The sequence below is a fragment of the Phyllostomus hastatus genome, unplaced genomic scaffold (genome assembly GCF_019186645.2).
Source record: "Phyllostomus hastatus isolate PE091 unplaced genomic scaffold, TTU_PhHast_1.1 phas_scaffold_93, whole genome shotgun sequence".
Taxonomy (NCBI): domain Eukaryota; kingdom Metazoa; phylum Chordata; class Mammalia; order Chiroptera; family Phyllostomidae; genus Phyllostomus; species Phyllostomus hastatus.
The window spans coordinates 46,865,573-46,880,277 of NW_025334042.1; the positions used below are offsets into that span (position 1 = coordinate 46,865,573).

Below are 14,705 nucleotides of genomic sequence, written 5' to 3' on the forward strand. Positions count from 1 at the left end.
ATAAGCCAGCCAGAGAAAGACAAATAGCATATGATTTCACTCATATGTGGAATCTACTGAACAAACTGAACTAACAGGCAAAACAAAGAGAGACTCATAGATGGTGAGTAGATGACATCTAGTCAGGGGTGATGGGGTTAGAAAGGGGAGGGCCTGAGCAAAAAGGAAAAAGGACTCACAGACAACAGTGTGGTGATTGCAGGCAGGGCGAGGTTGGTATAAGGGGACTAAATGGTAATGGAAAAAAGTAGAATAAAGTTTAAATGTTTAAAACAGTAAATAACACATTTCAATGGTGAATTTAATTTATTCAAAAACATACATGGATCTGGAGAGCATGCTAAGTGAAATAAAAGACAAATACCATATGATCTCACCTTTAAGTGGAACCTAATCAACAAAACAAACAAGCAAGCAAAATATAACCAGACACATTGCAATTAAGAACAAATTGACAGTAACCAGATGGGGGGGGGGTGGGCGGGGAAAATGGGGGAAAAGGGGGAAAGGTTTTTCAAGAACAGCTATGAAGGACATTTGGACAAAACCAAGGGGGGTGGAATCAGGGGAGGGAGGTGGGAATTGCTGGGGTCAGGGGTAGAGGAAGGGGGAAAAGGCAGACATCTGTATTGAACAAAAATAAAATAAAAAAATGAAAAGAAATGAAAATAAAACATCTGGGTGTGACATATTAGCAAATTTTTTCATTGAGTTCTAGACTGGAGAAATGGTTAATAGAAAGTGATTTTGCTATAAAAACAAGTCTTTACAGAGATTATCAAACAATGTGAGTAATCAAAGGATAACCATAGGTAGCCTATGAAAGAGGAATGTTTTTACTGTATGTTCTGGCTCTATGCTCTTTTTGTTTTTGTAATAGTCATGTCTCACTTTGGTTCTCTTCTCTTTAACTGTTATAGACTTCATCCAAACAGTTCACTGGCAAACTCAACACTCAACACTATTATGATTGGATTATTAGACCTTGAAATTATTTGTTTATACCTTAGCTTCTTTCTGTTGTGAGTTTTTAATCATTATTTATTGTTATTCTATTACAACTGTCCCAATTTCCCCCCTTAGCCCTACCAGTCCTCCACCAGTCCTCCCCCCATGTCCACAGTCAGTTCCCCCACTCTTATCCATGTCCTTGGGTCTTTCATACATGTTTTTTCCTAGTTCCTTCCCCTATTTCCACCATTACCTCCACACCACCTCCCCTAGGTGATGCGATCACTGTCTGGCAGTGACCGCAGAAGGCTGTGGATGGCTCGTCAACACGGGAGAAAAACATACACAGAGACAACCAGGTCCTGTGGGGAAAGAGGAATGAAATGGTCACTCTCTCTGGTGGGGAGAGTGCCCTGTTCCCCCTCGGGAGAGGCTTTTTATTGGTTTTGTTTGCATAGGAATTCAGGTAAAGCTCATTAAACGTTGCCGGGGAGTAAGGATCAAACAATAGATAGCAAGGAAGTCTGAGGGCCTATTTTGAGTCATGATCAAAGAGCTGTAAAACTTTAAAGAACAGACTTACTTCCTCCTTGGACCCTTATCATTCAACTGAAAGCATTCTAAACAAAGCAGTTTTCACAGGATTTTACATATTCTTTCTTAGGCCTGATCACCTGGGGAACCGCCCTTTTCAGCACAGGGCTGCACCACCCTGTCATTGTTTCAGGCTTAGGTGGAGCAAGGGAAGTAAGGCAGGCAAGGGATAAGGAGATTTTCTCTCAGATGATGAGGACTCAGGCTATATCACAGCCAAGGAGCAAGGGTCCATCACCCCCTTTTGCTGTAGCCCCCAAAAACCTTTACTGGGGGCCTCCCACATAATCGTGCCTGTCTTAGGTCGTTCCCCCCTTGGGGAATCTTATCCATCATTGGCTAACCGACCAAGCATTGGGGTTCAGTTATGAATGAAGTAGCAGAAGCAGTGCTCCCACCAGGGAGATGAGCTTTTGTCTCCTTGCTGGGTTACTGTCCAAGGCCACTCCCTTAGCCTTAGCCTTGGTGGGGGGCAGGGGGCGGGGGGAGTTGGGGGGGTGGTTACAGCTTCTGATACCAGGCAGGGTGGTTCCCAACACCTAGGTCACTTTCTATCTGTTCCACGTTTCCATGCCTATGATTCTATTTTGTTCATTAGTTTATTGTGTTCATTAGATTCCTCTTACAAATGAGATCATATAGTATTTGCATTTCACTGACTGGCTTATTTCACTCAGCTTAATATTCTCAAATTCCATCCATGCTGTCAAGAACGATAGGAGTTCCTTCCTTCTTTCTGCTAAATAGTATTCTGTTGCCTAAAAGTACCACATTTTTTTTTAATCCACTCATTTACTGATGGGCCTTAGGCTATATTCAGCACTTGGCTTCTAAATAGCAGCACCATGAATACAGGGATGCATAAGTTGTCTTGAATTGGTGACCCGGGATCCTTACAGTGTATTCCCAGCAGCCGAATCCTGGGATCAAAAGGTGGTTCCATTTTCAGTGTTCTGAGGAAATTCCATACTGTTTTCCATTGGCTGTATCAGTCTGCATTCCCACCAACAGTACACTAGGGTACCCTTTTCCCCACATCCTCAACAGCATTTGTTGTTTGTTGATTTATGATGGCCATTCTGAGTGGAATGAGGTGGTATCTCTTTGTGATTTTAATTTGCATCTCTCTGATGACTAGTGATGTTGTGCATGTTTTCATGAGTCAATGGGCCATGTGTATGTTGTCCTTGGAGAAGTGTCTATTTAGATCCTTTGCCCATTTTTTAATTGGATTGTTTATCTTCCTGGTTTTCAGTTGTATGATATGTTTATATATTGGAGATCAAACCCTTGTCATATATATCATTGGTAGTTGTGATTTCGTATATAGTCAGTCCCATTTCATTTTTAAACATTTTTTTATTATTCAATTATGGTTTTCTCTATTTCCCTTTCACTAGTCTCCCCTGCCCTACTACCCCGCACATCCCATATTCAATCTTCCTCCACCATTGTCTTTTTCTATGGGCCCTTCATACATCCTGTTTAATTTTGATGATGGTTTCTTGGGCCATGCAAAAGCTTTTCAGTTTGATATAGTCCAATTTGTTTATGTTTCCCTTTATTTCCCTTGTCTTATGAGATGTATTGGAAAAAATATTGCTATGGGGATATCTAAAATTTTCCTGTCTGTGTTTTCCTTTAGGACTTGTATGATGTCATGACTTTTCTTTAAGCATTTTATCCATTTTGAGTTCTGCTGTACGGTGTACATTTTTGGTCTACTTTTGTTATTTTTGTATTTAGTAGTTCATTTTTCCAACACCAATTATTGAAGAGGACTTCTTTACTCCATTGTATGCTCATGCCTCTTTTGTCCATTAATTGCTCATAGAGACTTTATTTTATCTCTGGGTTCTCTATTGTGTTCCATTTACCTATGTCTCTGTTCTCATGCCAGTACCAGCCTGTTTTGATTTCAGTGTCTTTGTAGTATAATTTGATATCAGGTATTGTGATCTCTCCTACTTTGTTCTTCTTTTTTAAGATTGCTAACAACATAAGATACCACATGGACAAAATGAAGGACAAAAATCACATGATTATATCAATGGATGATGACAAAGCACTTGATAAAATCAATCACTAATAAATGATAAAAACAAGCAGCAAAGTGGCAATAGAGGAAGCATACCTCAACATAATAAAAGCCACATAAGAGAAACACATAGCTGATATCATACTCAATTGGAAAAAACAAAACTTTTTTTCTTAAAATCAGTAACAGGAAGAATGTATGCTCTCACCATTTTATTAGAAAAGTAAAAATCAATAGTTTGAACTTGCCAGAGAATATATTTTAGTTGTGGTGCAGATCTCAAATTCATATGTAATTCATGACACTATTCTCTTTCTAGTATACTCTACTGGTTTTCTCTTAAAAAGCAAAAAATCAAAAAGAAATGCATATGGAATTCATACAGGAAATACCTTCAATGACTGATGGCATTACTTTCCAGCCCCAATGTGTATACAGTGATTAAAGTTTGCATGACTACTTGCTAAATCTGTGTGAGTTGCAGGAACAGAGCATGTAAAACTCTGCTTCCTAATATCCATTACAGCACTCATCCTCTTTTTCTCCATCACCCTGTGCTCATACTCATGGTAATTTTGCAGTCTTCATGTGATAGGGCAGAAGTGGAGGGTCTGGTGTATCTCACTGTGATGTACCCACTATTCCAGCCTTATCTAATGCAGAGGCTAGAATACTGGTAGAGCCCATTAAAAAAAATCCAAGGATATTCTGAAATGAAAGAGAGATACTAGGACTTCCAAGAATCTGCATTTTTAGGAGGAAAATTTTCTGTATTTGTCTTCTGTGGTTGCTTTTTTGTTCTCATTATTAGGTAGCATGACCTGCAATCTTCTTTCACAAACATAGTGTGAGGGTCTGGAACAGTCAGAAACTTCAGTCTTCCTTGCTGTTATCCTCACACAGCTTCCAGCCTTTGTCTGTTGCCTGTTGGTTAACATAGAATAGAAACATACAGATGAAGTAAAATATTCATTTACTATTGCAGACACAATAAGTGATATTGTGCCATGGCTATGGTGCCAGATTTTTGCTAATTTATAGAAACTATCTCTTGGAGCTCTAGGTTTCCTTACAGAATAACTCATGAAGGATATAGGCATAAAGTTGAAAAAGTCTGTCTCTCCATGTGCTCATTTACTAAAGTTAAGTGCTGTGTTGTGTGTGTGTACATGTGTATGTACATGAACATGCATGTATACATGCCTATATATATATATATGGATGGATGTTTCCTATACACTTAGAAATATAAATGAAAACCTATGATTATAGACCTTCTGACTTTGTTTTTATTCTAGAGACTTACTTTGTGACAAAGAGCAGTGAGGATAATGAGGTTGGTGAGTTATCTTCCCATGTCCAGAAATTGTTGGCTCCTTTACAGGTCAATCCAATCCAAGAATAAAAGGACTTAGAGGACAGTTGGATTTGAATGAACTTCTGTCATAAAAGAAACATATTCTATGAGGAAAAATCTTTTAATATTATTTTTTGTGAATAACTAAAAGTATAGAGATCAACTACCTCCTGATTGCATTCTGATTATAAAATAATGTAATCTCAGTTTCGGTACTTTATTAAATTGCTTAACCCAGAATAGAAACACATAGGTGATATAAAATATTCATTTACTAAATATTAAATATAAGGACTTATTTCAAGCAGTAAACCACCCCCTTAGTTTAGCCATGTTTGTTTAGACTTATTACCGAAATCTCGTTCTTTGGAACTCATTTGTGTAACTCAAAGATGAGTTTGGATCAAAGTCTGATTTCTACTTTGGGCTCTAGGCATCAGATGTATGAGATTACTACTAACACTGCTGTCTATTTTTGCTCCACAAGGACTGTGGTTATTTTCTGCAAAATCAGCATCTTGAGGAAACATCCCTTACTCATCATGTGAGGTGTCTATATATAATTAATGGCTGGCTATAAGTTATTCAATAAGTAATAAAGTAAATGATGTTCATCTTGCACTTTAATTTTTAAAGATCATATGCACATATATTCTCTCACTTGATCTTCCTAAATATGGTGGAAAGAAAGTACTCCCAGTTTTCTTTTTGTTTACCACATCTTCGTGAATATGGCAAAAGATTAGTTCCTCTACCCAGAGGGCAGAAAGCACATATATGTGTCTGTAGACACATATTAGACAAACTTAGACCACTATATTAGACATTACAGACCAGAAAACAAATTCATATATGAGTGTAGACATAAAATTTAGCATTCAATGTGAGGATTTTCACAGGTGTCTTTATTTAACAATTAAGCTACTCTGGAGGAAAATTAGGACCCCTAGACTCTGAAACTCATTCTTGGAACCTCTGTATATCCATGGAACCCAAAGTTAAGATTTTTTTTTTGTCAAATGATGCATTAACAGTGGAAAATCAAAAAGAGGATTATTGAATACAGTATCATTTAGAGTAGTATTTTGAAATTCTGTGAGTCTGTAAAAAGGTTGAGGCTACACAAACTATGTAATGGTATAGAGTCTCTTAAAATCCCAAAGTTCCATAGGCAAACACTTTTCACTTTGCTAATGTTTCTGTAGAAATTCATGGTTGTGTGAGTGTAGTTATGTAAATATTTCTGAAAATCTGGTTATCACCCATTTAAATTCTATAGTTCTCATTGAAGAAACCTATAAATATTTTTCTCACTAAAATGTCATGATATATTTATGTAAAACACATAGATATTAAGACATCACATTAGCTCCCTTACCTGGCCAATATTCAACATTTTTGTGCAAGCTCTTTACCTTTTCAGTAATAAATAGGACATCTAAAATTTATTCTATCAATGACAATTGCAATGTTCTGTTTTTGAAAATTGGCATATGTGATTATATTAGTTTCAGGTATACAACATCATGATTTGCTCTTAGTATATTTTCAAAATGATCACTACATTAAGTCTAGTTAAGTTCTGTGATCATACATGTAGTTTTCTGCTGGAGTGAAAAAGAGGTTAATTCAGACTCTGTAATTTTTTTCTTTCTGGATTCAAGTTTTTCTTTGTTTACTTAATAGTTTTCAGTTTCATATATTTTACAGGCTTTGGAATTGTTGAAAACCAAGGAAGTATATAATTGGACTATTATAGGAAATAGAGTGATCCTTAATGTCTGTTATTGTATTGTTGAGAGAATACTAAAAATTATTCTTAACCTGGAATGTTAGGATATGTTATTTTTTAGGTAAGTTAATTCCATATTCAATGCCAGATAGAATGATAAAAATCATGAAACAGTCAGTTCAGTTTTCTTTGGAGGCTAATGTGAGTTAAAATGTAATGTGATTAGAAATAATTGACCTTCAACTTCAATTCATATAGAGGTTTTCTTTTCACCTCAAGCTTAGTGACAACGCTATATTTCTTGATTTTGCTGAAAGTATAATGATTTTTTGCAGAGAGACAGAAGGCCCATTTTATAAAATAATTAATATAAGATGTGCAATTACCCATGAGAAAAATGTATTGTAAGGACAGATTTGTCCTCACTGGTTTATGTTTGACTTTACATTTGCAGTGTTGTGGAGATTTTAATTTGGAGTAGATGAATTAAATAAAATTCTAATTTAATTTCCATTTGCATTTCTGACTGTAGTATGAACACTGTCTGCATCTGAGTCACTTTACAACTGTAAGCAGTGCAGAGAAACTCAAGTATTCTTGGTCATAATACTTAGCCAATAATGACTAGATAAATGCTGTATGGTGTGAGCTCGAAACTGAAAATAGACAGTCTTGAGAGGTGTGGCTCATGGGTTAAGCGTCATTTTTCAAACTGCAAGTTCACTGTTTCAATTCCCTGTCAGGGTTCAAACCTGGGTTGTGGACAGGTCTCTGGTTGGAGGCCTGTGGGAGGCAGCTGATCAATATTTGTCCCACACATCCATGTTCCTCTACCCCGTCCTTCCCCTGTGTCTAATAACAAATGGGTAAAATCTTAAAAATAAACAGAAAATATATATCACCAGTTCTTTTTCATCTTCTATCTTAAGAAGTTTATAGCCCATTTTCTTGCAGGATTTCTTACTGTCTTCATAGGTCTTCAAATCACATGAAAAATAATAACACTTCTCTCCACTGCATGCCCGTTTTCTCTCACATGTGCTGCTCTTACTTCCTTGAAAAGAAAAGATATTACCCAGTGTGTATCTTAAAAGGGGAGTCTGAGGATGAGACACTGATAGATCCTTTCTAGTCCTTCTAAAAACATTTATTTAATGATATTGATGGGCTTCATTTCAGCTTTCTAAATAAAATCTCTGGCCTGGGAGGAGTTATATTACTTAAATTTTTCACTGATTCTATGCATAATATTTAAACATTTTTCTAAGAAGAATTTCTAAGATTGACATTTTCCCTACAACTTTGACAAAAAGGACTTAATGATGAAAAGCAACTTCTTTGAATTCTCTAGACTGAGTAAAATCTGTAGGTACATAGACAGTTGAACTTATTCCCTGACTGCATACCCATACTGAGAGGTGTAATAATGATTAGAAAATATGAAACAAGACTTTGTTTTTATTTTTTGTTTGTTTTCTGTAGAAAAAATATTATTTGGAGAACGGGTATCTAACTTGAAGAAATATAACATTGTACAAACAATAAAATCTAATCTCTGGGAAAGGTAGATTTTCTTCTTGTTCAATTAAGTAAAAATTAAGTTTGGATCCTGCAATTATTTATGCATAAAAAGTCCAATTTGAACAGGATATCAGGTGACTGAGGAGAGCAGAGAAAAACCTTGGTCTCAGTCTTCAAGTTATTTATCTGCATACCTGTGTGAAGCAGTTCCTCTATGAAAGTTATGTTTTTCAACATGGAATTGTCTTCCTGTGTAACGTTGTCCAGTGGTGGTTTCTGTGGCTGGTACTCATGATGACCCTGGAAAACTTTACTGGACATCATTAGCTCAAGGAGAACATAACATGGGACTGAATAATAAGCATAGTTTTAATTTTAATATGTTAGTTCATGTTCAGTAGTAGGGAGCATTTTCATTTCTGTCCACTTTAGGCACCTCTTCTCTGCATTGATTTACATATTCATATATCACTTATTGAAAAAACATTAGGTAATGATAACACATCTTAGTGGATCTTGGATACAACAATAAAAAATGGAATGGTTCAGGTTAGAAGAAACTCACTCACTGTGATGGGAAGACTGTAGGGGACTACATGATGGGTGACACAAGTAATTCAGTGTTGCTGCTGAACCCAGCAGAAACTGGCTGACAATGTGAGCTCCAGAATAGTGTGAGACACCAGCAAGACTTTACATTTACAAACCTCAGTGAGTTAAAAGTTAACATCAAGAGAATGAAAAGATAACCAAAAGGATGGGAAAAATCATTTGAAAATGTATTATCTGATAAGAATAACATACATAATATTATATCCATACCCTACAATATAATATTTTTGAATGCTTAAAGCAAGGCCACATTGATACATTCCAGTATGCAAGAACCTTGGAAACATCACATTAATTGAAATAACCCAGCCTGAAAAGGTAATGTATTATATGATTGCATTTTATAGATGATCACAATAAGAAAATCAATAGAGATAGAAGGTAGATTAGTGATTGTTTCATGCTGTGTAATTTGAAAGGAAATGGGAACCAAGTGTTAATGAATATAGGGCTGCTTTTGAGGGGATAAAAATGTTCTATATTGATTATAATTATGATTTTACCATTTGAATATATTAGAAGCCATTGGATATTACCCTGTAAATAGGTGAATTACATAGATGAATTATATGTCAATAAATTTCACACACAAATCTAAGAGCTTGATTCGCAAACCAGGAACCTTAGAGTCAAGGCCATTAAACGGGATGGTGTTCTTTAAAAATATACAGAGATTATATACACTGTATATGACTAAAACCGCCTTTAATGCACGACTTGCTGGTTACTCATATTTGAGTCACTCACAGTCTCTAACATGAGAGGAAAATGTTCCAGAGCAGTGGTTCTCAATGCGGGATAATTCTACCCTCCAGGGTGCATTGGCCATATCTGAAGTCAGTTTGGATGTGACTACTATCCTCTAGTAATCAGAGGACGAGGATGCTGTTAATATCCTATAATTCACAAACAACATCCCTAGCAAAGATTTATCCCACCCAAATGTCAATAGTGCTGAGGTTTGGAAACCCTAATCCAGGGTAAAAATTACAAGATGAAAATGAGAAAAGGTGAAAAAAATGAGTCTTTTGAATGAAGAATCAACACTTGGTTAGGTAATTAGGTAATAATCATGGAGGATTTAGAAAAGTCTTTACTATTTTACCAAATGGGTTTGAGGATGGGCATGGTCTTCACTGGCAGAGACAGGCTACAGGTGGAAGGCAGTCCAGCAGAAAGGAATGGCAGACAGACAGATGTGCTGGGACAGAGACACTTAGAGAACTTGAGGGTAAGAGCAAGTGAGCTAGAGTTACTTGAGGCTAAATTGGACATGGGAATCTAAACTTAAAGTTATTTGAGTGAAAAAGATGAAAATTATGAAAGCAACCATCAGTAATGGAGTTTTACCATAATTCAGTAGAGAATATCTCTAGTGATTTCTTGGCATTTAGATACATGGTCAGAGGTATTTGGAGAAGAGTATTTTGAAGTGTGTTGAATTTAGCATAATTTAGGAGGCAATTTCAGTAGCATAGAGGGAATATATTGTTGTGTTGTAGTAGGTCTTTACAAGAATAAACTATTTATGAAGTAAATTTAAGCTGCAGACTGAAGATTCAATGGTGAATCCAAGGAGGCTGACAGTTTCTTGTAAGAAGGCATCAGAGAGGAGAGTGAAAATTAATGCACACAGCATGATCGACCATCACAAACACCTCAAAGGAGCTTTCTTGGCAATATTCTGAACATGACCCAGTATTGATGAGTAAAGAAGTGAAAAGTTTTAAAGAACTTTGAAATGGTGAAGCGATTACTTTAGTGGTGTAGGTGGAAGGGTTTCTTGTTTAGAAGTGATGATCACAACAATGGACCTAGTAGGAAAGAAATACTAGTAGAGGAGTAAGTCCTAAGGGATGATGTACACAGTTCAGGGCACAGGGCTGATTGAACTTACCCACGAGTCCCAAAATTCCAGTTGTTACAAGGAACAAGAAGCAGAAGATTCCAAGGATCACAACAGTGAGACTCCAGGTAAATGGAACTGAAGACCCTGCTCAGAGATAAAAAAGAGAGATTGAGTAACTCTGCAAAGACAAGACTGAATTAAAAAGCAGAGTTCAGTGGGGCACTTTTGAGAGATTCAAGACCCTACCTCTTGAATGTCTTCAAACTTGAAATTATCAATTGAGTGTGGTACTGAACAATATGAAACAACAGTGAGTGGAGAATTGGATGCCTGCATTCTGCTCCTTATTCTCTTTGTTGTGCTTCTCTTCAGGAAGTCATGTATTCTAACTTTACCAAAATTATCCCCTGCCCCATCTAAATGATTTATGAATACAAAGTGGAATATTAGATATAGAGACATTGTGTTAAAACTGCAAATACACTTCTAAAATATATCTGTATACATCACTTTTATTGATCCACTCTCATAAGATATTTCTTATTTTGGTAATAATAAAAACTTCCAAACATATTATAATTTTCTCATTGGAGCCTTACTAACTACTGTTCAAAATCAGGATTAACTTCAGCTACTGCACAGAAGAAATTATAATTACAAACACGTATCAAATAATGCTCATCAAATACTGTTTCTTGCAACTTAGTAGAATGAGTGATAATGACATCAGGAGATTCATAATTGTTTCCAAACAAGTTGAAAAGAAATAATTTTCCTACGTGACTTGCTCAGTTATGCACATATGTACAGAACACCCAAATTACATTAATTACCTGGAATATACTAAATATGGATATTTAATTTTCCACAGTGGTTTTTCTGAAGGACTATAGATATAAAATATGGTTTAAAAAGCCTCATGAAACTGGGCAGGCTAACTCAGTTACAGCGAGCGTGGTTTGTGACTAATGGTGGTTGAATTAGATTCACACAGGTACACAAATAGAGGCCATGTAAGCTGGGTCCTCTACACAAATTTTACCTTTTCCTTTGGGGGATTTATTCCTTGTTATCTTTGTCTGACTGCAGTTTGAAGAAGATTTGTTCACTTCTGAGTAAATTACCGACTCTTTTATCTCTGGAGATTGAAAGAGAGATGTGGTCATTGCTTTTTATTTACAGTATTCTCAGAAACAGGGAGGTTATTAAGATGTGTGAGGCTGGTTGACTAAGATTTTTTCCAAATAAAAACATCTATGTAATTGTTTTCTTCAGACTAGGCAAAGTCCATCACACAAATCTTATAAATGGCAAAATTCTGAGAAGATGTTAGACATAAAGTGTCATGTGCTAAACTAAGAAAAAAATCTTTAGCAAAATTATTTAACAAGTAAGAGAAAATAATAACAGAATTCAATAGGGACTGGGAAAAAAACTCACTTTCTTTTTGGATGTGTTTTGTGGAAGGAAGGTGTTTCAAATCTACATACGTTGTATTTTTTTCATTCATCTCTGAAAAATTTTGAGGTACAATTCTAAAAGACATAAATTGACCATTTTTTAAATTAGTTTTCAGTTTCTGTCATTTCTAGGTTGTCCATATATAATGAAAATTGTCATTTCATAGCATTTAACTACTGATGAATGATTTTACTTTTGCAGTATCTTTTCCATGAGAGTTTTTTGCTTTAGATAATTTTCTTTCCCCTTCTCAAAATTATCAGTTACCATTTTTCTTTACATACTTGGGTATTGTCATTTTCACCAACTATGCCTGGACTTATCCAAATACAACATTTAATTCAATGTAAAAGGTTAACAATGCTATAGTCAATAATACACACACACACATGCACACACACACAACATTAAACAATTTTCCCTATCCCAGAAAATTTCTAAGAAAAATTTTATGAGTCATTTGTATTTTAAAAATATATCATGTTACATGATGTTATTAGCAAATATCTCCATGATCCCTCCTAATATTTTTTCTGTCTATCTTTACCTTTAATTAATGATTCAAACATAATTTGATTCCTATTATATTTTAAGAGATTGTTCTCATCATTTTCAATGTGGCATTGAAAATGAATGTCTTACATTTAGGACTGATGTTGACTGAGCTGTACTCCCATGTGGTGAGTGGTTTTATGTCCATGGTATTTGAAGGCATAGGCTAAAGTCAACTAATCTTGCTTGAAATATCAATTTTACTTTCAAATGTTAAAAATTGAATTAATTTGTTTCAAGTATTTTAAATATCTCAGTAATCAACAAAGAAATGTATAGAAATAAAATTCTATTGCAGAAAAAATATTAAATTTTTAATCTCACCAGTTTCCCAGTGTATCATCAACTTAAACTCATTTTGTTTGGTGTTACTTGCTCAGCATTATGCTCCACTTATCTTTTATGATGTGACTAAAATATATAGGCCTCAGTTTGTTCACAATATTCACTATGCTTTTTGATCATTTACCACAAGATAACATCTCATAAGAAAACCTGATTTACAGATATACATGTATAATGCCTTTAAAATGTTTTACCAAGTCTGGAATATATCAGTAATGTGAACATATATCACATAAATTAGCAAAGTCTAGATGTAGATATGAAATAGAATAACATCTTACTATATAGAGAAAAAAATTGATAATTAATTAAATATTTACTTAATTTCTCATATCTTGTCCTCATTGACATGACCATTTACTCTATTGATGCATTTGGTTAATTCAAAAGATATGCTAAGAAACTATCAGTTATATGTCATGATAAACTAAGAAAACTGTATAGGAGGTAATTCACTTGTAATTTTTGAACTTGAATGGTTCAGCTCATTTGCCTACAATATTCAATGTATTGGTTATTTTAAAAAACAATCTTTTCTCTGTGCTCTGTATAGGCAATCAAGTGGCAGTAATAACAGTGATATGCGCTGAGAGCCACAGCTATAGATTTAGTTGGCGATACCTGTGTCAGTGCAGTAGAGTTTTCGCTCCAGTGGAGTCTGGTCCAAATAGAAGAGATGAGCCCCTGCAGGTGGATGGGCTGGATGTGCGTGTTCTGGCAAAGAAGGTGATTCTTCTGGGCTCCCTATGTTATCTGCCCTGGTTTCCCAAGAGCCTTCAGTGCTGCTCAGCTGCACATGAAGATGTGAGAAAATAGTTCACATTTAAGACTCAGGTTTCACTATCTGCATCCTTTATCACAGAGTCATTGGTTCCTTTCTGTCTTTTTTTTTTCAACAGAGATGAGTGAGAAACATAATTTAAAGGCCCATGCTGATTTTGCACAGAATATAAGGTAAACCTTAGCAAAAAAAGACCACTATTACCACTGATGACCACCACCAAAGAGTGAGATTCTAAATATATGCTCTATAACAGACACTACTGTTTTGTACTCCAAAAGGAAATTGTACCTAATGAGAAATTTACATTCACCTTATAAACTACTGTATCAGCTACATGAAAATACATAAACACTAACAGAGTCCACATATTTATCTTAATGAGAGTGTGATTAGTAAAGTTTTATGAACTTTAGTTGTATTGGAGTGAGAGCCACTCAATCCCTGGTTCTTTAAAAATACATCTAAATTCAATGGTTTTATTCCTTGAAACATTTTTCCAGAAAAGTTTTTTACAGTCTCTTTTTCTGTATGTTCCACCATAAATAGGGTATAGTTTAACAAAAGTCCAGGTTTTGATGAGTTTTTGTTCTCTTCCCTTGTATGCAGTTTTGTAATTATAAAATACAGAAATTTGTTATCTGCCTCCTTAGCAGTCTTCTGTAGCATAGACCACTGTGTACTGGGTGAACATTGACAATGCAGTTGAAATATATGGATCCTAGCTCAGTCAAAAAAGATTGAGTTTCATCTCTTTACACCATAAATTGATGGAACATACATCCCAGAAGTAAACCCACACCTTTATAGTCAATTAATGATCGACAGAGTGAGCAAGCACATACAAAATGGACTAAGGACAGTATGTTCAATAAATGGTGTTGGGAAAACTGCACAGATATGTGCAGAAAG

At 35.3% G+C, this 14,705-nt stretch overlaps 2 protein-coding genes across 2 annotated transcripts; both read right to left on the bottom strand.

Annotated features, from left to right (window-relative positions):
• Positions 1–4,270: 4,270 nt before the first annotated feature.
• LOC123813113 (killer cell lectin-like receptor 5) lies at positions 4,271–7,684 on the bottom strand. The gene is made up of 3 exons (XM_045830157.1): positions 7,575–7,684; positions 4,890–5,023; positions 4,271–4,507 (listed from the first exon to the last, which is right to left on the bottom strand). The coding sequence occupies exons 1-3, from the start codon at positions 7,614–7,616 to the stop codon at positions 4,336–4,338; spliced, it is 348 nt and encodes a 115-aa protein (XP_045686113.1). The 5' UTR covers positions 7,617–7,684; the 3' UTR covers positions 4,271–4,335.
• Positions 7,642–13,722, bottom strand: LOC123813103 (killer cell lectin-like receptor 2). The gene is made up of 7 exons (XM_045830142.1): positions 13,634–13,722; positions 12,095–12,189; positions 11,697–11,792; positions 10,703–10,798; positions 8,388–8,501; positions 7,688–7,726; positions 7,642–7,649 (listed from the first exon to the last, which is right to left on the bottom strand). The coding sequence occupies exons 2-7, from the start codon at positions 12,162–12,164 to the stop codon at positions 7,642–7,644; spliced, it is 423 nt and encodes a 140-aa protein (XP_045686098.1). The 5' UTR covers positions 12,165–12,189; positions 13,634–13,722.
• Positions 13,723–14,705: the final 983 nt, after the last annotated feature.

Excerpts from the sequence above, each read along its gene's own strand:
- LOC123813113 (XM_045830157.1), bottom strand. The coding sequence starts at position 7,616 with ATGGGCTATAAACTTCTTAAGATAGAAGATGAAAAAGAACTG. Across the intron at positions 5,024-7,574 it reads TAGAAGATGAAAAAGAACTG|AAGTTCATTCAAATCCAACT; the intron begins GTGATATATATT and ends CTTTTATGACAG. Across the intron at positions 4,508-4,889 it reads TCACTGCTCTTTGTCACAAA|GCAACAGACAAAGGCTGGAA; the intron begins GTAAGTCTCTAG and ends GTTAACCAACAG.
- LOC123813103 (XM_045830142.1), bottom strand. The coding sequence starts at position 12,164 with ATGAATGAAAAAAATACAACGTATGTAGATTTGAAACACCTTCCTTCC. Across the intron at positions 8,502-10,702 it reads TGGAATTTTGGGACTCGTGG|TTTTCCAGGGTCATCATGAG; the intron begins GTAAGTTCAATC and ends TGTCCAGTAAAG. Across the intron at positions 7,727-8,387 it reads AGAGGAACTGCTTCACACAG|GAAGTAAGAGCAGCACATGT; the intron begins GTATGCAGATAA and ends TTTCTTTTCAAG.